We start from the raw sequence: 23663 nt of genomic DNA on the forward strand, positions 1-23663 counted from the left end.
AGACAGAGTACACACCTCTTAAAAAAATAATTAAATCTTCATTTCACAGTCTTATCAGGAAACTACTTTTACAGGAGACCAAAAATAACTTGTTTCCACAAAATCAGAAAAAGAGCCCTTTCCTGCATTTTTCTTACACCTGTAAGTGCTGAGCTTTAGACACAGGAATCAGTGACCCTGGAACCATATAGTGCCGTTCCAAAAAAATTCTCTCACCTGAAAACATTTAAATGTAAAAAATGCAATCTATCAATGGAGGTAACTTTTGTTTTTCTCTCAATAAGGCTTAACTTTTTGAACAAATGGGACATTTATAGCATCTTAGAAAAATCTAGATACTGTCATTAATCATAAACCAACCAAAATGAAGTAAACTATACTAAGAATACAGCAGAATGGGAAAACAGCTAAGGGGCTCCCAGAAATTGAAAGAGTATCTTGAATTTACAAGTTACTGAATACCGTTTGGTACACTTCCTAACAGAAGCCCCAACTCAGGTTTTGCTGTGGTTGGCTGGCTTGCGGTGGTACTGTGGGGTGAAATTTGTGTTGACTATTTCGTTTCTTTCCTTTCGATGGTATCACTCTGGAATGCCTCGGCCTCCATGCTGCTCATTCTCCAGTTCCTAGAAACTGAAACTATTGATTCTCTGAGGGCTGGAGACCAAGTGTCAAAGCTGGAGGCCAATATTTTATGTCAGAGATTCCATAGGGTCTATTTGTTTCAAATTGTGCTTATTGCATCTCGCAGTCTTCCCACACCCAAGATCTGTAAGCTTCAAATATATTCTCAATTTATAATTTAGGCACAATGATTCCATAGCCAACAAGAGAAGTACTAGTCTGAATGTAGTAGTCATACTTTGAACTTTCTTGACTTAGCAGTAATGAAAGAGTAGAAATTACAGACTTCCAGTGTGTGTCTGTCACACTTTTTACAGATTGATTCTGCAGGACAACTCACTGCACCCAAATTCTGTATTGCCTTGCAAAGAGGAAAGAACTGAGAAGCCAGTGGTTCAGCTTTCTGGAGCTTTAACTGTAACTTGTACTGGTCTTTGAAATTACACAAACATTAATTCAAGGATAACATCCCCCAATTTTTGCTTTGACCATATCTATCATCCCAATAAAAAAAAAAGATCCATTGAACCTACATCTGGCAACATTCAAGAAGGAAAGGAAGGGAGGCAGTTCAAAGCATCTGTTTACTCCATCCAAATGTATTTGGATGCAGGTACTCTCAGACTCTGTCCTTTACAATAAGAGTAAAACCACAGAGCATATACAGCAATTAGGGCTGAGACCATCCAGATCTATCTGAAACATTTATAGACAAAAGGAAAATTTCAAAGGGAATAGGAATTAAAAGGTGAAGAAAAAAACTGAATTTCCATGAGAACTAGTGACTTAAATTCACACAGTAAACATTTCATTGATGTTTTGTTTTGTTTTCTGATTTATGATCTATATATGCAACTTCTTAGGTTTAAGATGGCAAAGATCTGAGATATATAATTTGTCAGACTAGGGGAGGTGGACCCAAAATTATTAGGTTTAACTTTCATCAAAATAGCAAGTGATCTCTGCTTCACTTTCTTAAACCTGAAACTTTTTGCACTTGATTTGTAACAAGTGTGTAAAGTTTTGTTGTTATTTAGGAAGAAATCCACCAGTGTTTTGCACAGAACCTGACTGGCCTCATCACACGGTGTTACAACAAAACATTACACCCAATAAATGCATTTCTTTCAGGCAAAAACATTACAAGTGAAAATGTCAACAAAACCATTCATTCCTGTTAACTGTTCTCCAATCTGGAATAAGTAGAAATGTATGGAACGAGGAATTTTAAACAGTGTTTTTAATTGAAAATAAAGCTAAAGCATGCTTTTCAACAGTGCAAATTTCCATAATTTTGATTTACTGCTTCCATCATCACAACATAGTACACCAGCATGGCCCTTACCAAGGGCTAGACCCTAACCATTTGCATGTTGAACTACTTTGATTTTAAGTGCAAATATAGATAGTCACCTCTGATTGTCACTTGCAGTAGAAAGTCTCCTGCTCTATACACAGGATGGTCTGAAAATAGAAGTTTAGAGAGATGCAGAGAAAGTAAAAGGTAATAAAATCCAAGTGCCTGAGTTCTGGTACCAAAAAGCCCTGAACTAACTGTTATTTTTCATTTGGGGTATTCTTATACTTCTGACCCATTTTACTTTTCTCGGTCTTTTTTACTGCTTTGTCACTATAAAGAGTCAGACCATAACATATTCTGCTATTAAGAGAAATATTTTCATTGTTTTGCAAGTTGGAGGAGTCATGTTCAGACCACAGGGTAAGCAGGACAGTAGTAAGAGTCACCTAATTTAAAATTTGGGGTGAGAACACAAAAAAGGACTTTTCCAATCGCAAGGAGTGCCTGTAAAAGTAAAATCACACCCTTTACAAAAAAAAAAATGAAAAGACAATATTATATTTACTTTACTCAGTATATATGAGGCAGCTTTTACCAGCATTCAGTCAGGACTCCCCAATATTTCCACTCAAAAAAAAAAAAAATAAGTGCAACGACTCTTGGAGAGGAAATGAGGGGAGAAAAAGATACCCCACAAACAAGAGCTCCAGTAGAGAACACTTTGGGCTTTCTTGCTACCTCACTGTGTAACCATGTCACCTAACAAACTTTCACTGAATTAACAGTTACACTTTCAGGTCTGAAATCTAGTGCATAAACTTAATGGCTCATTGTAATATTTATTATTCAACCTTTTGACATTTATTTGTAGCAGTTGAATTGAGGTACCAGGTGCATTATTAGCATTGAAACAGTAAAGTGTTCCAGCTCTACCGTAATAACTGAGTTTTACTTGAGTCTTTAGCCTGAAGTATAGTCTGTGGAATGTAAACCAACCCTTCTCCCACCCCGCCCCCACCCTACGCCAAAAAAAAAAAAAAAAAAAAAAACCCGCAATGGAAAAAAAAGTAATCCGATTTCTGTCTTCAAAATGCGATAAACCAGGACTCCAAAAGGGGTGTAACACATTAATGGACTTGTACAAACCATCCTGTGCAGTTTACAACAAAAGGAAGGGAATATGGTTCAAGAAAATATCTTCCAAAACGCTTTTATGAATTAAATTTCCTGAATTTGTGGCTAGGTGGAAGAGGTATTGCAGAACCGCCCAGCTGCCATTTCCATATAGGATGGGCCTTGTGAGGAGGTTGGGAATCCTTAGTGGTGTTTAAGGAATACGCTGGCCACAAATCCCCATCCTTCCCAATAATGAGTGATGGTGGACAAGGAAAATTTGCCATGAAATTAAATGGCCTTTTCACTGCTGATGCTACATTGCTGGCTACCTTTTTGCGTCTGTTTATAACTGTAAAATCATCCAGTGTTCCTTCATGTGTCTCAGTTTTACCTGTAGGACGAGGACTTCTAGCTGATTTCAGATTTGGTTTGACTGGAGGTGTCTGAAGTCCAGGTCGCTTTCCCAGTACTAGTGTCCGGTAATTTTTTCTCACCCTGGCACCAAATTTATATTCCCCATCCTCAGGTTTTGGAGAACCTAAAGTGCATGAAAGGCCCTGACTCTGAGCCAGTGGGTTTAAGGAAGGAGTTTCTTTTTCAGGGCATGCAAAACCTTCCTTGGCTGTGGTTAACAAGGCGTCCTCCTCTTTACTTTCAGTCACACTGTAAAACTCACCCTTTGTATCATTGCACTCGCACTTTAGCTTATTTGTAATAAGGTCAGGTTCATATTCTTCATTAGCACTACTGTCTTCTACTTTGATTTTAATATTGTGCAGAAATGGCAATGTCTTCTCTCCTGTGTCAGTGCAGGGATTCTCGGCTTTAGTTGCTGCTGCTGCTGCTGCATCCACCTCGGGATCAGTTGGCGAAGAGGGCAAATCCGTAGCAAATTCAGTGCAATGAGGGATTTTGGAATCTTTTTCTGAATTTGCTGCCACTCCCGAAGAATCATTACTTAAGAACCTAGCAGCTATTGTGTTGTTATCTGCACAGCATGTAGTAGGAGTTGCTTGTAGGCATTTCCTAGCCTCTCGGAGTATTCTTTGTTGTGGAAATGCATTGTTTGTCTTTGGGCTAGGTGAAGAGGCCCCCTCCGCCAGGCAGTTAATTGTCAGCTCAGTTCTCTTTACAGTACTGGGAATTTCAGAGTGTGGGAATGTAATCTCAGATACCCTATCGTTCCTTATCTCTGTGAAACAACTCCCCAGGCTGGCCGGGCAGTACACCGGAGACGCTTTGGGGGCCCAGCTCTGCATATTCCACTCCTCCGGCGACTCCGCTTTGACACTACTCTTGAGGTCGGGAAGTCTGCCGGCATCCTCGAAAGCAGCGGGTTTGGTTGCAGCGGCGGCGGAGGCCAGATGGTACAAGAAGTTGGCCTGCGCCTGCACGCTGGGAGGCTTGCAGAAGCTGGTGCGCCTGAAACGGATGCTCTGCACTGACACTTGGCTGGAGCCGGAGCTGGAGTCCGACTCCGTGGACGAGTCCTCCTCCTCCGAGCTGACTTCACTAGAATCCGAGGCCCCACTGCCCCCCTCCTCCTCGTCCTCCTCCTCTTCCTCCTCCTCCTCTCCCTCCTCCTCCTCTTCCTCCGAGGACACAGAGTTGCTGGAGCTAGACAAACTGGAGCCAAAATCTGAGTCGTTGGCTGCATGGTCCGAGTAGGAGCTGGACTCGGAGTCGCTGCTGCAACTCTCGGGAAAGCTGCCCAGATGGGGCTGTGGCCGGTGGTGATGCGGGGGGTGGTGATTCGGCTGCGGCTGCTGGGCCCTGTGGTGGTGGTGGTGGTGGTGGTGGTGGTGATGGTGGTGGTGGTGATGGTGGTGGTGGGGAGGCGGGCAGAAGCTGTTAACCAGATGAAACCTCTCCAGGCAAGTGGCCCCGGCGGCCGCCGCCGCCGCCGCCGCCGCCGCGGCCGCCGCCTTGGCTTTGTAGGACCTGGGCAGCAGAAGCAGGCGCCGGGCGCCGGCGTGGGGCTCCAGCAGGCATTCCTTGGCGCCCCCGCGCTTGCGCTTGCACCGGTAGGTCAGGCTCACGGGGCCTCCGGCGCTCGCCGCCTTGGGTTGGGGCCCGGCCGCCGACGCCTGGTAGTAGGCGGCGGCGGCGGCGGCGGCGGCGGCGGCGGCCGCGGCGGCGGCGGCGGCGGCGGCGGCGGCAGCCGGGTGCTTGCTGCACAGCAGGCTCCGAAAATAAGCAGGGTCCGAGTGGAAAGCGACGTAGTTTCCCTGGAGCGGGGCAGTTTCATAGTTTAGAGGGGGTTTGCAAGGCGAGCGCACGATTTCCGGGTAGTGCGAGCCCGGGTATTTGCTAAAAATCTGAGGTAGATGGGCGGCTGGGCGCACGACGGCGGCGCCCGGGCGCGGGGACTGCGCGCTGATTGGCAGGGGCCGCGCGGCTCCACTCAGGCCCCGCCAAAGTTGGTGCTTGTCCTTCCAAAAACCCGGGCGGGGGCTGGCGGCGGCGGCGGCGGCGGCGGCGGAGGCGGCGGCGCGCTCTGGCGGCGGCGCCTTTGTGGCCAGGGCCCGGCCGACCCTCCTGCGCTTGGTCTTGAGGACGCGCTCGGTTTTGCAGGAGGTGTAGAGCGCTTCCACGTCTTCCCGGGAGATGAGAGTGCATTTGGCGGCGTGGAAGGCGATGCTGTTGATTGCCTTGAGTTTCCGCAACTCCTCCAGATCGCAGTGGTGCTTTTTCACTTTCAGATGATCCATGCGCTTGTGCACGGTCGTCCTCGGGATGTTTTTCAGCAGATCCGTGAAGACTTGGGAGAGGGCAAACATTTGCTTTCCTTTAATGATGAGGTAGCCGAGCCTCACGCCATCCACCTCTTCAAAACCTGACTTCAGGTCTCCCATCTCGGGCACTAAACGATCCCCACCATTTGCAGTAAATATATACGTGACGCATACATACACATGTATGTATGTTAATCCTCCACCAGATGCTGCGTGTGTCTCAAGGCATCCTGCTAATAAAATAACAAAGACTGTTATTCCCGGCGAAGGGAGTGCCAAACTCTAGGCGAAATTATTGGGGGATAAAAAACTATGAAATTACACTGACTTGATTCTTGCTTTTTTTTTGGTTTTCGTTTTTTTAAAAAAGAGGGAAAAAACCATCCGGTTTCTGATCTGCCAGTGTGTTGGTCTAAGTCCCCGATGCAGATCAGTACCTGGGCCCCTCTATTCCTTCCTTCTCCATTGGAGCACTATGATAATGGAATGTGAAGGGAGAAAGAGAAAAGAAATGCAGCTGCTATTCCCGCCGCTGCTTTAGCTACAAATAAAATGACAGAGTGAAGTGAGCTCGTCCGGAGACACCTTCATCAATTAATTCCCCTAAAGCCAGCGCTGATTGGACACTCCTGACAGGTGATGCAATAAAAATTGATATTCCACCCCTTCCCCCCAAAATCTCCCACTAATTAGCATACCCTTATACTGCCACCTCCCCTCCCAAAGTAAATAATACAGTCGGTATATAAATCTTTCCATTAAACTATCGGAGCTCAGAAACAGGCTGACTCACAGACTTCATCAGAAGCAGTGTGTGTACGCTTTAAAAAAAAAAAAAAGCCCTGTATATTCGCCTTTAAAGGAATATTGCCTATTTTTGCTTTATTTGCATTTTACCGCTATAGCTATTATCATTTCAAAGAAAAGCATTTTAAAAACATTATCAAGCCTAAATACATATACCCCACCCCCTTGTCCTTTGGAAAATGGAGCTTAAGTGAAAACGTGCAGAATAGCCTGGTATTTCCCTTATGGGAGTGGGGCAAGGAGCCCGGCTGGGAGCTCCAAAGTTAAATCCGCGCGGTGAACCACCCCAGTACAGACTTACGTTTTGAATTTCTCTCGATTATCCTTGTTTCCCCCCGCCCCCCCAAAATGCCTTTTTACTACCAGAAACAAAGTTATTTAACCAAGGAAGCAGTTCAAGGCTCCAGCTCCGAAACACTGTAACAATTCAACTGGATTTTGGTTCTCTGCTGGGGGGTGGGGTGGGGAGGAGGTAGTTTCACGTCAGACCCATAACAAAGCATAGATAAGCCAGAAATGTGTACACTTTTCACAATTAACCAGGCTGGATTGTAGGCGGGATGGTCCTAGAGTCCCCAGCACAGCCTTAGCCAGGGTTCTGTTCACGACAGGTCAGAATTCCATGGAGCAGATTGCTTCTGTAGCAAAGAAAAGAAAATGTAAAACGCCCAAGGTGCTTCCATAGGTTTTAGGTAATAACGATGAAAAGAAAGTGTTGATGTACGATGCAGACTATTTCAGTGGTCTGTGATGCTCTTGGTTGGTAGTTTAAATGAATCTTCCACAACTCCCATTTTTTTTTCCCCATGAAAGCCAAGCATCTGCTTTAAAAAAATCACTTTGGATGAATATCAATATTGTTTAACCTCTTCTTAGTCAAATTAAGGTATATTTTGGTGTCATTTTCAAGGATCTCCAAAATATTGCCAAATGAGAGCAAAGGTCTTCCCAGTCGCATTACCACGATCCCAAGGCGGTTTGTTGGCTGCTTTGCAAAATTCAGCAAAATCTTCTTAACTGTTCGGTGTTTGGAACTACAGCATAAATGCAACTCAGGCATTTATATGTTTCCTTGTTCTTCCAAAAATAGACACATCCGTGTGCTTAAAAGAATAAACGGATATTTCTGAGCCTGCAAGAAAAAAAATGTACAATAATATCTTCCTTCACATTCAAAAGTTCCAGCTTCCCCTGCTCTGGTCTGGCTAGCACAAGCAGGTATGGCTCAAAGAGAGAGAGAGAGAGAGAGAGAGAGAGAGAGATTAAAAACCGAGGAATCAGACATACAAAAAGGTAGTTTGCATGAAATGAAATCTCGGCCATAGTTCCCCACCCCCACCCTCATCTTCCTAGTAATTTCCCAGGAATTTTGAAGAGAATTGGGAATTTCAAGAAGTGCATCCGGAAATTAAGGAAGCCTATTTAAGAGAGTCTGTAACTCAGAGGTTGGGATTTGAAAAGTCAGCCCTGGACTACTGTTGCACTCAGCACAGATGTAATCGCCGCTCTTCAACTTAATCAATGTGTGTACAAACCGCGATGTCTAGTTCTTGCCTTTGAAATCTAAGGCTAGCATTTCCATCCAAGAAATCAGAGCTACAGCAAATTACATTTTTGTCCCTTGAATGAGAGAAGGATCATTGAATGGATCTCGTGATATTTCAGGCTTTAAACGTAACCGAGAGGCAGCAATGAACAATGCCTCGTCACAGCTAATACCATCCACCGAGTTGGCTTTCTTTTGCATCTGGATCTATCACACCGCGTTTTTCTCTTTCACTTTCGCAGGAGGCAAAATGCTAAAGGTTTAAGCAGAAAGCGAAGTTTCCAGGAAAAGCAGATGCTGGTGGTTTTTTTTTTTTTTAAGTATAATGACCAGAGTCTACTGAAAGCGACAATAAGGTCGTTTTAAAATTCCTCCTGATGCACTTATATACTGCCAGCCCTCTCCCTCCCACCCCACCCCGTCCGATTCCCCTCCCCCAGCTTTAAGATTTTCACCAAAGCGTCAAACAGCCAAGAAATAGTAAACTCAAAAAAAGCCTCTGAGAAGACAGTACAAAAGGTTGGCTAGAGCATTCTTTTTTTTTGGGGGGGGGGGCCAGGTGGTTCTAGTTGTTCTCGATTCCTATTTAGACTTACACACACACAGACATACACACACAAACTCACACTCCTATTCCTCCTGCACAAGGCAACATGACTTAGTAACCATTTCAAAATCACCTTTTCCTCTCCTTCCTCCCCTTCCACCTTTCAAATACTGGCAATATGGGTGGTTTTAAAAACTAACAGAATAGTATTTTTTAAACTAAAGTTACAATCTGTTGGGTCAAATGGAGAAAAATAAAGGCCAAAAGATTTGGGAACTGGGTCTATGTATACAATTTATGCGAATATCTTTGTATGTGCACTCAGGTACCTTCACACTTATACATTTTTAATACTCCTATTACACATATTTCTTCTTGTCTAATACATTCTTTTGTTCCTTTAACTTCCCCATCGGGGTGTGTGTGTGTGTGTGTGTGTGTGTGTGTGTGTGTGTGTGTGTGTGAAGGCGTGAGCGCGCGCGCGCGCGCACGCGCTCTCACACACACACACACACACACACACACACACACACAGAATGTGACAGACAGCTTTCTTGTGGCCATCAGGACACGTTGTATATCCGGGGTCTTCTCCAGGCACGTTGGGGGTCGATCCCGATAAAAAGATCTAGCAGAGGCCCCTGAGCGCTCACACATGAAAGGCAGGGGACTTTAAGATGGATTTGCATGCACACAGGGGATTTCGATCAATAGCTACCAACATTTATGGCTTAGATTATTAATGTGAAAGCTGGCCAAAAGAATGGGGATGAAAAATTAAAGGTGTCTGTTATCAATTATGCTTAAAGTTATGCAATAATTTACTTACTTTGCCTGGATGTGCAGATCCAGATGTATAAAGTACTATTCTTCAAAAGCCAGGGGGTTTCTTTGATAAATATGTTGACCATGTCAGCCGCTTCTACAATCAAAGATGAACCCAATTCAGATGATGGACTGTATTCCAATTCTTTTTTAAGAAAAGATATATCAACTTCTATGTTTCTCAAACACATATACGTATGTGGGTGGATACGCCCAAATTAACATTTATGTGTATATCCATCTCTGAGGGTCCAGGGGATTACTTAACTGAGAATTTAGGCATATATATGATATGCATTGAGTTTGTTAATTAAATGCGATTATTTAGTCAGTGAGGAATGCATAACCTACACACTATCATAAAAAGTATTTTAGCTTTGAAAACAAAGCTGCTTGCTAGAGGAAAATCCTCTGTGGCACATACAGTCAGAAATACATAAATGTCCACTTACTTCTGCATTTATTGTAAAAAATCAGCACTTTCAGTTTTTAAAGTGATGGGCTATGAAGATATGAACATATTTGTCTTTACTTATCCTGTGTTGATGTGCTACATTTATCTTCAAATGTTCTATTTTGATTTATTTTCACTGTATTTTATGTTTAAATACCATTGCAATTCAGTCTGACCTTTTTCCTCTGGAGCGAAGTAATGCACACGGCATTTACAGTCTTTTAAATGGTTAGCTGGGAAATGCAATAGCAATTTGCAGAAGTAGTTTACTAATGGGGAAAGTTCTTTTGAAAACCTGAAGGAAAACCTAATAGTACTTTTGCATTTCTACACTACAATGTCATATAATTAAAGTACTGAAGAGCATTAAAATAATCCTTTCCCTTCCCAGCCTTCACCCATACACACATAATTTAAATGAGGATCGCCCCCACCAACCCCACCACCATCACCTAACTCTTCACCATATACATTTGTTTTAGTGATTGCTGGCACATTTTGTTCAAAATGAATTCAGACAGAAAAGACTAAGAAACATCACAAAGGCCTCAACAATGTAAGTATACTGGTTAGAAGAATAAAAGAAGTCCCTTGTACTGTTAGCCAAAAGTAACTATAATACTTACAACATAACAAAGTCTAAAATAATAATAATTTAAAGTCTTATATGGCTGAATTAATTGAGGATATAGGACAATAAAATCTTGTGTGAGAGTCAACAGTTCCTTATCTAAATTTATGTCATATCACATGTTCTCTGCTTTTGGGGAGGGGAAAATGAGAAAGGAGGAGGAGGAAATGGCTAAATTAAAGAACAACTTAAATTATAACTTAGTACATTTTCTTTAATATTTTTCTTTTTTGTCTCATCCAAACAAATCAGGGCAAGTCTCCAAAAGGGCCCATCCTTCTCTTCTTAGGCATTTAAAAATCCTGTTTTTAACAGAAGTTTGGGACACAGAGTATATATGCCATGTTGTCTACTGACCCATAATCAAAATGCAGTGACCTTCTACCCTTTTTTGCCCCCTGACCCATCTTGAATTCAATGCAGCCTTTATAAATTTGCAAATCCTTGGAGGTAAAGGGGGTTTTGTGAGGCTTTGTTCTGAAAAAGCCCTAAGAGTGTGCTTTCTAAATTAGACAAAGGTAAAGCAACAAACCCTAGTGGACAAGATTTTATACAGGTGAGCAATAGGCAACTCTTCAGATAACACATATTGCAAGCTAAAAAGCAGTTATAAACATGGGAGACAAGAAGGTTATAGATTGTGTCGAATTAGAGTGTGGTACAAATCACTTTCACGATGTAAGAAATGGTTAGGCCACAATCTTCCTGCTCTCCTCATCTCAAGGGCTGTGGGGGACCCTAGTGACCATGGAAGGAATGGGGGGGGGAGGGTAGTTAAGAGAGAGGGGAGGGAGGGTGGCAGGGAAAAATAGAAAGGAGCAGGACCTGATCTGAATCTACTGGCACATTCCCTTATCTTTCCTGCTATCAGCCAGCTTAAAGGACACCATAATTATGATGGTGATAAAACAATGCCTGCTTATGTGTGCTGAATAAATAATGTTTACAGCTCAAGAATCTTTTAATTCCAATTAAATGCCATCAAAGAAAAGCCACTTTTCCTACTGCAACCGCCTTTCCCCCAATTATCTTGTTTTGTTGCAATATTTTCCTATGAGACACCAGGGCCTCTCACAATTGATCCTGAATGTAGAAAAAAAAATCTGAGAAAGTAGTGTTCAATGTTGGTGTATCAAATAATACACAAACCTCAAGACCCACAATTTATTTGGATTACCCCAATTTTTGTTTATTTCCCATCAGGGCCAAACGTGTAGAAACCGAAGTGATGACACTCAATGTTGAGGCCTACCTATGGGCCGCTGAAGCCATACTGAAATTCTGAGTACCCATGAGGGGAGAAGGGAAAGATAAGGCATGTGGGGCCTGATGGTCTCTGGAAAGGGAATCCTCTGGTTCTGTTCCCCTGGCTTCAGCCCAAATCCTTCTAGGAGCACTGGAGCCAATCACTGTCTTCCACTGCTGCAGCTACTGGGCGCACACAAAAAAGCGGGAGATCAAAAAACCCCAAGTTCACATTTATGGATACACAAGGATCATTTCGTATTCATGACTTCAACAAATCACATCATAATCAGATTTAAACAGGGTTTGGGCAGTAATGCCCACCAGGCTGGACACTAAACACTGACATGTATCACACACTAACCAGAAAAGTCACTTGCTAAATTTTGGAATCATAGAGTTAAAATTGTCTTTCAACTTAAAAAATCTCACTTTTTGCTTTTGAGGTCAATTTTTACACTAATTCATTTCAAGCAAGGGCCTATCTTTAAGTCATTCCGCAACGTTATAATTCAAATTTCTCTTTGCTTCCTTTTTCAGTTCCAGTAGTGTTTTGAAAAAACACATGGCATAACAAACGTTATGGAAAACCCACTCGTTCCGTTAAATGTCCATACAAACCTGCCTTGTTACTCCATCTGTCTAAGCAGCACATTGCTAAGAAGAAACTTAAACACACACACACACACACACACACACACACACACACACACTTTCCTCGAAGAAATATCTAATATTTCTTGGCAAATTCTATTTGGTGATGTGGTACAAAAATACACTGGTAAAAAATTTCAAGGGATACGTAAGTTTTCTGGATACTTGCGGGCCCCTTTCCTTTTGAAAGTTTAGAGCTCCAATACCCTCAGTTCTACTGGCAGAATTAGGATGGACTTAGAGGGTCCTAAACGTGACCGATTCACTAAGGCGGGGGGCTACAGCTTGCAGCAACGTGCTCGGCAACTTAATCCTACGCTAAAAGAGGGCAGAGAACGAAAAAGAATGGAATACAAACTCTCCCGACATTCGTAGTTACTTTCAAGGTGGATTGTGTATTTTAAGGCTGATGGGAACGTCTGGTTTCGGGAGCAAAAAGAAGAGAAGGTAAGTGTTTGTCCTTGTATCCACCAGTTCGTAGAGAAACAATGAAAGAACAAAGGGAACCACTTCTCCATCTGAACATTTTCTGAATCTCCCTCCGTTTCAAGCCAGAAAGCTTGCGAGATGATTCGCTTTACGCTACCGTAAGCGGTTGTTGCTAGGCTTGCTGAACTAAGAAAGAGAAAGAAGTTGATCGGCAGTGTAAATATAGACTAAATAATAATAATAAAGGCTCGCTGTGGCTAATCTCCACAGCTCCAGTTGCAGCAACTTAGAGCACAAGTTGCTAAATGCAGGAAGGGAAAGCCCAAAGAAGAACCTTTACAGATTTCAAACTCAGTCACTTACATAGACTTACTTGCTTTTTGAAATGATTTCTGCGCACAAAATATGTAGGTTACTGTCTATGGGAAAAAAGGGCGGCATACTGTTTAGGTCGAAAAATGTTCTCTATTGCCATGTGGAAAAGAATTTTTCTAAAGGAAAGGGGATTCAAGAATTGACGCTACTGTTTGATGATAGAAGAAATGGCAGCAGCAGTGGCTGGGAAAGGAGAGAGAGCGTATTTAAATGTATTTGCTTTTGGGTACGGTGGTTATCGGCAAGTCTGCCTTTGTGGGTCTGTGTGGCTGAATGAGTAAGTGACCGTGTGCAGTCGGCATTATATAAATGGATCGGTGTGTGGGGGCAGCCCCCAAAGCCGACGAGCACGTGAAACACACATTTTTTTACTGCCCCCCAAGCGGCGACCAAGCCCCCCTCCACCCCACCCCCAAATCCGTATATTACCTGCCCAGTTACAGTGACACATGTTTATGTTTATAGTCCTGGTTTGTAGTAGTGTCAAGAGCCGCAGCAAGAGAAGGGGGAGGAGAGAAGAGAGGGAGGAGTAAATGCAACCACCCCCACTTGTTGTTAAAGCAAATTTACTGCGTTATTGCAAGCCCGGTACAGGGGGCTGGGAAGTGAGTTGAGAGGAAGGGTAGAGTTGGGTAGTGTGTTGGTGGTGGAAGGGGGGTGGGGTTAGGAGATACGGGATGGAGCTCCTCTGCTCCAGCGGCCCGGCAAAAGCAGCGCGGTCAATAGGGGAGCATGCTGGCTCGGTCGAAAACAAAAAGGTTCCTCCTGCTCGCTGCGTTCACGTGGGGGGGATCTGCACGCCGGGCTCCAGGGCCCTGACCTCTGACCCCGGCTCCTCTCCGCGCTCTCCCGGTGCCGCGCGGCCACTTTTTACCCAAGATCCCTCGCGCGGGCCGCGCTCGTGCCGAGCTCGAGTCCTTCTTAATCCTCCATTCCCCGATTTCCATCCCCTCCCCCTCCCGCCGCCAGCCCCGGGGGAGGATTCTCCGGCAGGGAACCCCCGCCCTACCCCCACCCCGAGAGCCCAGGCCTAGGCGGCCGCAGTCGGACCCAGTGGGACGGGGAGTGCAGAGCCGGCCTCTCCTGCCGGGCTGGGCCTGCGGGGGAGGGGAGGAAAGGGAAAGGGGGGAGGGGATCTGAGAGGAGGGGGCCCGGAGGCCCGGCCCCGCTGCCCTGCGGCGGCCTGGACCTGTTGACTGCTATTGGTCCACCTCGTCCTGCGCCCTCTCCCTGCCCGCCGCAGCCCCGGTCCTTCTGCGGAAACGTGGGGAGGAAATAAGGATGGCTGTTCTCTCCGCCTCCCTCGAACTTTAGTTTTTTCTTAGGGGATGAGAAAGCAAAGTAATCTCATCCGCTGTGCCATCCTTTCTCATAAAGTACCGTCATGCGCGGGCCCGCCGCTCTCCCGGCCCCCGCTATTTAAAACCTTCTCTCTTTCCCAGACTAGCTCCCCTGGCCGGAGCCCGAGGGCCCTCGACGCCCCCGCTGCGCCTCCCCCCTCCTGGCCCGGCTTCGTCTCCAGCGAATTGTGTTGCTTTTCGTCCCTAGAAGCTTACTCGTCCACGTTCCACTTTTTTACCATCCCAGGAGGCGTAAGATAAAACCTCTGATTTGCTGCGTGCTGCCGGACACATTCTCTGCCCTCTCATCAAAATGCACTTGATGGAGAGTTTAAAATAATATTTAAAGGAGGAAATAAAAAGAGAAGAGAGTTCTTTTGCCAGGTTAGACGACATAAATGCGTTAAAATTTTTAAAAAAGACGTATTTAGAGTTAAAGGTTTTATGGGATTTGCTGTAGTTCCTTCTAGGTTTTGGATTTCCTGGGGGAATCTTTTCCAGAGGGAAATGGCAAATGGAAATTAAGGTGGAAGTGAGACATCTCAACCACTTCCGAAAATAAAGGAGAAATTTAGAAAATATATTAAGGAAATAGCGGGAAGGCGGCCGCAGCGAAAGCTGGAGTCGCCGAAGGCAGCGCCTCGGTGTCGCAGTCGGAGAAAGGAGAGCCAGCCCGGGGACGGGAAGGAGGCGCGCGGCGGCGGAGCGAGCGGCGGGCCGGGCCGCGGCGCTCGGGAGGAAGGCTGAGGCCGGCAGTGAGAGCGCGAAACCGCGGGCGGGGAGGGCCGCGGTGGGCGGGGGCGGCCGGGCGCGCGGCCGGCGCCGCCGAGGAAGCGGGAGCCGGGTCCAGCTCGCCCGGACGCCCCCATTGTTCGGCCCTCGTGCGGCAGTTCGCCGAGTGCGTCCTTCCCGAGGGAGGGGTCCCCCGGCCCGACTCGGCCCCCACCCCCACCTCCCCGAACTGCAACGCTTGGGCCGGGTCGGGTCGGCGCGGCAAGTTTTATGATCAGTGTCGGCCGGCGAGGGGTTCCCAACTCCAGACCGCGTAGGAAGGAGGCTTTACAACGTGCCGCTAAATTGGAGGAAGCTGGGCAAGGCTGCGACTCACACACGAAAAGAAGAGGGAAAGCAGCATAGATATGTTTGCAAAGTGATAAGTAGATAGAGACAAATGTGGGCGATTTTTTTTTTTCTGGATCTGGAAAGTTAGAGCCCATCATATCCTATTTTAAATCTCTTTAAATGTATGGATTCGAAAATGAATGTCGGGATTCAAAGGAGTTCGGAAAAGCACGTTTCTCTGTCTCTATTTGTTATTATTCAGCTCTTTGTTGTCTACAAGGAGTCTAATTTTTAAAGGCTGGGTTGAGCTACCTCTAACAAAAACAGGCTTGGTTTCTTAACGTGAAATGCATTTTCAAAATAACAGTGAAATTCAAAAGGGAAAAACGTGTCATTAGCTTTTATACCACGTTTTAGAAAGAAATAATTGTAAGCAACCTACGAAACTCTGCCTGTTTTCCTTTGTGAGGCATGTGGAAAAAATATTTCTGGCAAGCATCACAGTTTTTAAAAAGGAAGATTTCCAACAAGTGCTCGCGAATCTTGAAGACAAGACCAAAGTCATCGTGCGTGAAAACTCATGATGAAATAATTTCAGTCCTTTTGCCCAAACCTTACTAGGGCAAGACAGTAATTTCGACTTAGATTGATAATAGACTTTGCGGAAATTCCTTCTAAAATGCTCATTACTAGTCTGTGTATTGTACAGCACTGGTTTCCCAAGGTGGATTTTAAAAAACCAATTAGAATTGATCTCTAATGGAATATTATATTTACACGTCATCTTGAAAACATCATTTGACAAGAGTTTTGAATTACCAGAAAGAAGTTAACAGATGATGTTCATAAACAGCCTCTGTTTGAAAAGAACCCTTAAGAGTCAGTTAAAGGTAGTGGTGGTTGTGATTTTGCATTTGAAATGCTATAGAAGTGGTTTGCATTTTAACACTTTCATTTTGCGGATCTTCCTAAACTTGCATTTCCTCACGGAAATCATTCAGTTATTTCGAAATATAGGGAGAAATTCTTATATAAGAAATCATTTGAGGTGTAACTATGGAAAGGTTTGAACGGAAAAAAAATTGGTGTTGAAATGAGATATTCTCAATCTGTTCTTTCCTCCCACACTCATCCTCCCAGGGTCCCCTCCCCAACTACTTGGATTCAATTTACATTTTTTATTTATAAGTCTTTGGATGTTTAGAATAGCTTTATAAGTTTATCTGCTATGTAGTTGATTGCAGAAGGTGAATCCTTTTACATCTTTTAGTGTTTCAGGCATTTGGGGGTTTTATTTAAATTTTAAAAAATATGTTGCAAGTCATGATATACTTGTGAGAAAAACAACAAATGGGCGGAAAAAAGGGCATGAATGGGGGTGGGGATGGAGAGGGACAAGAAGCGTTCCAGGTCAGTCTTTGTAATACCTTTCTTTAGTTTTCTGTCATTATATTTAACACTTCTGCTTGCATCAAAGATCATTGCTTTTTAAATTGGGGTAAATTGCCACCATAAAAAAATTACCTACAGTTTGGCTCTTACGCGCCACAGTAAAGACTGACAAAAAGTGATCGGAGGCTTGTGTGTTTAATTCGCCAGGAATGTTAAGCTTCATAAGATGCACCCTATGGGGCCATGGTGGTATTTGGCACTGTTACTGTACAATTCCAAGAGGTAAATATACACGTTATAGATTTTAAAATTCTAAGATGTACTAGGCAAACAGTTTATTGATTGAAGGAATAAAAAAATGAATTTGTCAACCTCATTCTTTCTGGGACACAATGCAGTTAATTAACATATTCTAGGGCTTGTTTCTGGATTTGGTAAGCAGTGGCCCCTTTCAGAGAGGAAAACATTTAAATCTTAAAAAGTAATCTTCTTTGGTCCAAATAGTATTTAGCAATTCAGTTTAATTTCTGACTCTTCTTTTTCAGTCCAAGATATGTTTCATTTCTTGCAAGGTTCTCTTCCATTTCAAAAACTGATTTTCCTCTTTTCCATGTCCAGAATCTTTTCACTTGGATAACCTTATTGTATCCTATAAACAGACACTTAAATATGTCACTTTAATCACACTTTAATTATAACAGAAATGCAAATCTTCAGTGTCAGTAAAAAAATGGGAACATGGACCTTACACTCCTGCCCTTACATTATATTGATGGTACTCTGAAAAGTCTAAAGTGTAACACCTTTAAGTATTATTGCATCACGGAAAACAATAGCCCGGCTCTGAAATGTTATTGAGGTTTGTGTAACGCCTAGAGGATCTAAAGGCATGTTTTAGATATTATTTTTCTGTTGGTAATTACACGGTGTTTTACCCAAAAATGTAAATATAACCAATGCATATCAATTTTATAGCAAAAGGAGTGGCTCTGAAGCCAAACACAGGATTAACCAAGCTAAACCCTTTAAAGTAAATATTAGGCCTTGATTCTTAAAAAGATTTTAAAATCTAAATTACATACAATTTAAATTTCAGAATTACCTAACTAAACTTTTTAACAATTAAGTGTATGTAACAATAATATTAATTATGATTGATTCTAAGAGTCTGTTTTGTAAGAAAATGACTTTTACATGGAGAGGTGGTTAACATTTGAGGGCTATTTAAATACAGACAATTCTAAATTACCTGGTAATTAAAAACTCTTCACCTATATTAATTTCAACTATTGAAAATCTTTAAAGCCAATTTATCTGAAAATTTCCTAATCATTACTTAGAAATTTTAGTTCAGTTGTACATACAAAATAAAGCCTTGCTTTACTCTGAAGAATAAAGCTCAGACAGCAATTAGCTTTTAAACACCAATACTGTACATTAAATGAATATTTATTGTGGGCCTACTACGTGCAGGACACTTGCTAGGCGGTATGGTGAGTTTTAAAAAAATTACCTAGTAAGATTAATATGCTTCATTAAATGGAATTTTCCAAAAGCCATTAACGGAATATCAACTGAAAATATAATTGAAATGAATACCTTTTAATGAAATTTCTGATAGTGCTCCATGATATAGGTGCCATGCGCGGGTTTGTACCTATAAAGACACAATACTCACTTATTGTGAGATAAATAAGAAAACTAGTATCCGAAATACCTCAATATTTTAATCATACTAGTATAAATATATGGCTCATAAACTTTTCATGTAAAAGGTAAGAAAACTTGGATACCAAATGAGCAAAACAAAATTTTATTCAGATTCCTTTAAAAGAGGGCATATCTTAAAGTTTGTGCAGATCATAAGGAATTGCCTTATTGCTTTTTCCAACTAATTTATTTAAAAAGAAAATTATAGTTTCTGATGAGGTTTAGTAGATGAATGAATTCTGATAATTGCTTTTTGTTTAAAAACCTAGGTATCAGAGCCAATACAGAATTTTAAACACTTTATGGAAGTTAAGAATCTGAGTTAAGGAAAGTGCCTCTAGTCTTAACATTATAGAAATATACCTCAATTTCTATACCTCATTAAAGAAATATACTTCAACAATGGGTATGATAGACTAAACAAAACATGAGGCAAATAACAGAAGGCAAATAAAACTTCAATTTAAAAAGGAGATAAATATAAGCAATACTAACCTAGGAACCAAATTTGGTTTTAAATAGTTCGTTCATAAGTATCTACTAATGTAAATGATTATGGAAAAGCAAATCCAAAAATTTGGTGCCCAGGATGAGGAATAAAGAAAATTATAAGAAGATATATTACCCATACAGGAAGAAAATATAGTTTCCCATTATAGTAGGGTTAGAGGTTACATCATAAAATACTTTACTTGAGTTTTTTGTGGTTTGCCTCAGATGATTAGTTCAGAGAAACAGATGAGCCAGTACTGAGTTAGCTGCTGTTGTTATGTGAAGAAGTATACTGGGACCACAGGCTTTTGTTTTATCCTACAGGTACTAGGTGTACTTTTTCAAAGAATATTTTGAGAATGTGGAATCAGATTTAAAGGATAACATTATTTTAAGATTGAAATTATACTTTTCTATGAAGTTATTCTATAAATCCCATGAACTTTTTTTTTTAACATTACCATGTGTTGTTAAAAACTTGCTCGAACTTTAACAATTCTGGCAATTTATAAGTTTTATCCATTCTGAGTTATGAGAATTAGCATATTCAGTCAATCATACACATATATATCACACAAAGGACAAATATAACTTGTTCACTGCTATATTTCCTGTATCTAGTAAATGTTCCCTGGCTCACAGTAAATGTTCCATAAATATTTACTGAATGAATAATTAACTGTATCTCTGAACTATTTTGTAATGTCTGTCATTCTTATCACCTAATATTTTTTAGAAATATATTAAATATTATACTTCTGATATATAACATAAGTTCTATATCTGGTACATGAGTTAAAATTAGAATGACCTATTTAGCTCATTATGTTTTTTCTTAGTTTTTGTAACATTTAATATGTTAAATATCAGTTTTGAATAATTTGACTTATATTTTGTCAACATTTATATGTACATCTTTAATAAAATTTCTTCTTCAGATGCTGGTATTTATATATAGGCCTATTAAGAAATAGTGTATTTTCTCTATTTTTCTAAATTTCAAAAATGTATTACAAATGATGAACTTTTTTGTTTTGTTTTGGAAACAGCAAGCGTTTACTACATTTTTTCTATTAAGTGTTACAGAATAAAGTACCCATCTTTCTTTACATATAAATTAATTCCATCACAAGAACTAAGCTCCAATGCATTAAAAATAAAATGAATGTATTTAAAAATAATTTATTTCATTAAGGTTCGACTGCAGTGTTTAGCAAGGGAAATTTCACATTAATTTTAACTAAAAATTACTCTTCATTAAGAGTCTGAACCTGATCAGGAATTGAATGTTGAACTGGTATCCCTTGTAAAGGAGTAAAGATAAGATATACAGTAGAGATACACAAAACAATATAGATTTGTTTGAACCTGGTTGTAGTTTTAAAAATATCAATGATATTTTAAGAACATCATCATTATATGTTTGGAAATTTATTAATTATTACCATACCCTCCAAAAGAAGTTGCATTTTATAAGTATGTAATCTTGTAGTCACCTTTTAAAAATGCACTAATATAACTAAAAGCGAATTCTCATATTTTGGTCTCTTTAGTGTACATTTTTCCCCTATCTTACACTTCTAGATTTGCATTACTGTAGCCATCTCACTTCGCTTTTAGAATGTTTGAATATATTTGCTGATATATGCTTGCGTTGTATTATATCTATTATAATTCTTAAATAGATTTCTAGCAATTAATTTGCAATAGAAAAAGCAGCCATGCCACCAATTTTTTTTTTTTTTTTTTCTCTCTGAGAACACTTGGAACGCTTTTAGAACTTAAACCATTATCTTTTGGTGACTGACTAGGAGAACTTGGGTTCCTTCATCTTTCAGCATTTTATATAACTGCATTTCCTAGATCCCCACATTATATTGCTAATTCCTGATAAAGTCATTTTGTACCTGTAAGGTATTTATCAAAGTCATGAATTCGCCTTGTAACTATGCTTGTCATTTAAACAATCTATTTATATTCCTATTTCATGCTAAACTCTTATAATGAGACACTTTTTTGGCCTAAAATCAATATTGGACTAAAAAGGATACATAGGGGGTAGGGCAACAGTGGAAGATTTCACAGCTCAAAACTGCTCAATATCCAGCTAATTATTCAGATAGGCCTGATCCATTTTCTATTTGTGAGTGAGCTCCCATCTTTCTGCCACTTAAGTGACCTTAATAAAAAATTGACAAATTTTCAATAGTAAATTTGGAGTACAGAGCCAGATCAGAGAAATCCTCAACTGAAAGGACTCCACTGTCACATGGTGTTAGATATCATTTGGTGACTGAGTAGAACTTGGGTTCCCTCAAACTGCGATTTCCTGATCCTCACATTATATTGCTAATTCCTGATTAACAACCATTTGTACTCCACACAGCAAGTTGCGAGTAGCATAGGTGGTGTTCCCTCTTCGACTACAACCCAGCCTAGGCTTTTGACCCTGTCTGTGATGCACTTTCAGTTGTCACTGGGCCCAGTGTGGTGTGTAAACGGGCAGCCGACTTGGTGGCACTTCCACTGAGTGAACTTTGGGTAGAGTCCAGGATGTGAACTTAATGGGTGGAAAGGCTTCGGCAGTACAGGGAAGTTCGCGCGGCCAACTGCAGGAAGCCATGCTTCACTGCATCCTTCATGGAAGTTGGCCGACTTGCCCAACCTTTGTTACCCACGGGCCAGTTCTTGAGGAAAAGGCCTGCAGGTAGGTTCTCAGATGCCCGCAGGGAGTCCCCTCCAGCTACTCAGACAAAACGCGTGCTCCCTCCCGGCCCTCAGAATCCTCCCTTCCCACCCTCCCTCCCGCCGAGGCCTCTTCGCGACGTGCACACGCAGCCCGCGCGCCCGGCGCTGCAGAAGGCGGCCCCAACGTCCCCGCCCCCGCGTGCGCGCCCCCGCGCCCTCCAGTTGGCTCGTTCCGGCCTCGGCGCGCCGCGGGCTCCCCTCGCTCCCTACCCCCCGGCACACCTCGGCGGCTGCGAGCGGCGCGGGGGAGGGGAAGGGGCCGGGCGGCAGGCCCGGGCTGCCGGCCGGACGCGGCGGCGCGCACGCAGGCCTCGCCTCTCCCGGGCCTCTTCCCTCACGCCGGCCGCCGGGCGGGCGCGCACGCCGAGTGACGCTCGGAGGAGGAAGCGCAACCCCCTTCCCCTCCCTCGCTGCCCCGGCCCAGCGGGAGCCCCCCCAGTGCGCCTGTGCGGAGGCCTACTTGATTATGTGTGCCCTCTCCGGGCTCCAGCGTTAGCCGCCGGGTGGAGGTGGGGAGGGAAGAAGACGAGGAGGAGGAGGCGGAGGAGGCGGTGGAGGGGAGGTGGGGGGAGTCAGCAAGGACATGGCTCCTGACTCCTGTGCGGAACGTGAGTGACTGAGCGGCAAAGCCCGAGTGAGCGAGCGGCCGAGCGGCGGGCGGGGGCCGGGGCGCCGGGAAGGGAGCCGGGGGCGCGGGGAATGGGCGGGGGGAAGCACTCATTGGCTTGCATGTGTTTTTTAATGGTCCCCCCCAACTCCCTCTTAGATGGTCTCTAGCGACCGGCCCGTGTCACTGGAGGACGAGGTCTCCCATAGTATGAAGGAGATGATTGGAGGCTGTTGCGTTTGCTCAGACGAGAGAGGCTGGGCCGAGAACCCGCTGGTTTATTGCGACGGGCACGGCTGCAGCGTCGCGGTGCATCAAGGTAAACACCCAACCGCCCGCCGGGCCGAACCCGGCCTCTCCCAACCGTCACCGCTTCCCCCACCTTGGCAGCAACTGCCAGTTCCCCTCCCGCCCCTCCCCCCGCCCCGCCCCCGCCCCCGCCCCCGCCCCCGCCCCGTTCCGCGGCCGGGGATTGACTCGGAGGGTCGGCGGCGGGGCGGAAGGGGTGTGGGTTGCGCATGTGGGAGAAAGTGTGTGTGGCCTGGACTGTCATGTGATGCTGCGCTCACTCTCTCAAGTGTCATTCGGCCGCCGCCTGCGCCCGGAGCCGCGGGTCTGCGGATTCTCGGAGACTGGGGTCGGCGGCGAGGGGGTGTCGGGGCCCGGGCGCGCGTCCCTCCGCCGTGGCCCGGCAGCTGTGGGTTCGGGGTGGGGAGTGGGGAGGCCCCTCCCCCTCCCGCCGCGCCGTTTGCCGCAGTGTCTGGAGACTTCCTGTACCATGGAGTCGGGCTCGAGAGCGCGGCGCGCGGCGCCGGGGCGGATCGGGAGCTCGGGGGTCTGCCCTGCCGCTTTAGATTTGGGGGGGGGCAGGGCGCCGGCTGCCGCAACCCCAGCTTTCTGGCCGAGACCTTGCTGCCGCTCCTGCGGACTGGAGCTTCCCGCGGAGAGGAGGCGGAAGGCCGTCGCCGCAGTCGCGCCGCCGCGGGCGCGGCTGGGCTGAGCTGCTCGGGGTGGTGGATAAGGC

At 43.9% G+C, this 23663-nt stretch overlaps 2 protein-coding genes across 2 annotated transcripts in view; one reads left to right on the plus strand and one right to left on the minus strand.

The window, feature by feature from the left end:
* Window positions 1-3047: 3047 nt before the first annotated feature.
* Window positions 3048-5929, minus strand: SKIDA1 (SKI/DACH domain containing 1). Its single transcript, XM_059057853.2, has one exon. The coding sequence runs from the start codon at window positions 5893-5895 to the stop codon at window positions 3136-3138; it is 2760 nt and encodes a 919-aa protein (XP_058913836.1). The 5' UTR covers window positions 5896-5929; the 3' UTR covers window positions 3048-3135.
* A 16408-nt stretch (window positions 5930-22337) lies between these two features.
* MLLT10 (MLLT10 histone lysine methyltransferase DOT1L cofactor) overlaps window positions 22338-23663 on the plus strand; it is a 282550-nt gene continuing 281224 nt past the window's right edge. Inside the window, exons 1-2 of the mRNA XM_067030386.1 lie at window positions 22338-22640; window positions 22799-22958. Of these exons, the coding sequence (XP_066886487.1) occupies window positions 22799-22958 (160 nt within the window). The 5' untranslated portion in view covers window positions 22338-22640. The remainder of the gene's footprint in view (window positions 22641-22798; window positions 22959-23663) is intronic.

This window comes from Kogia breviceps, chromosome 3 (assembly GCF_026419965.1).
Source record: "Kogia breviceps isolate mKogBre1 chromosome 3, mKogBre1 haplotype 1, whole genome shotgun sequence".
Taxonomy (NCBI): domain Eukaryota; kingdom Metazoa; phylum Chordata; class Mammalia; order Artiodactyla; family Physeteridae; genus Kogia; species Kogia breviceps.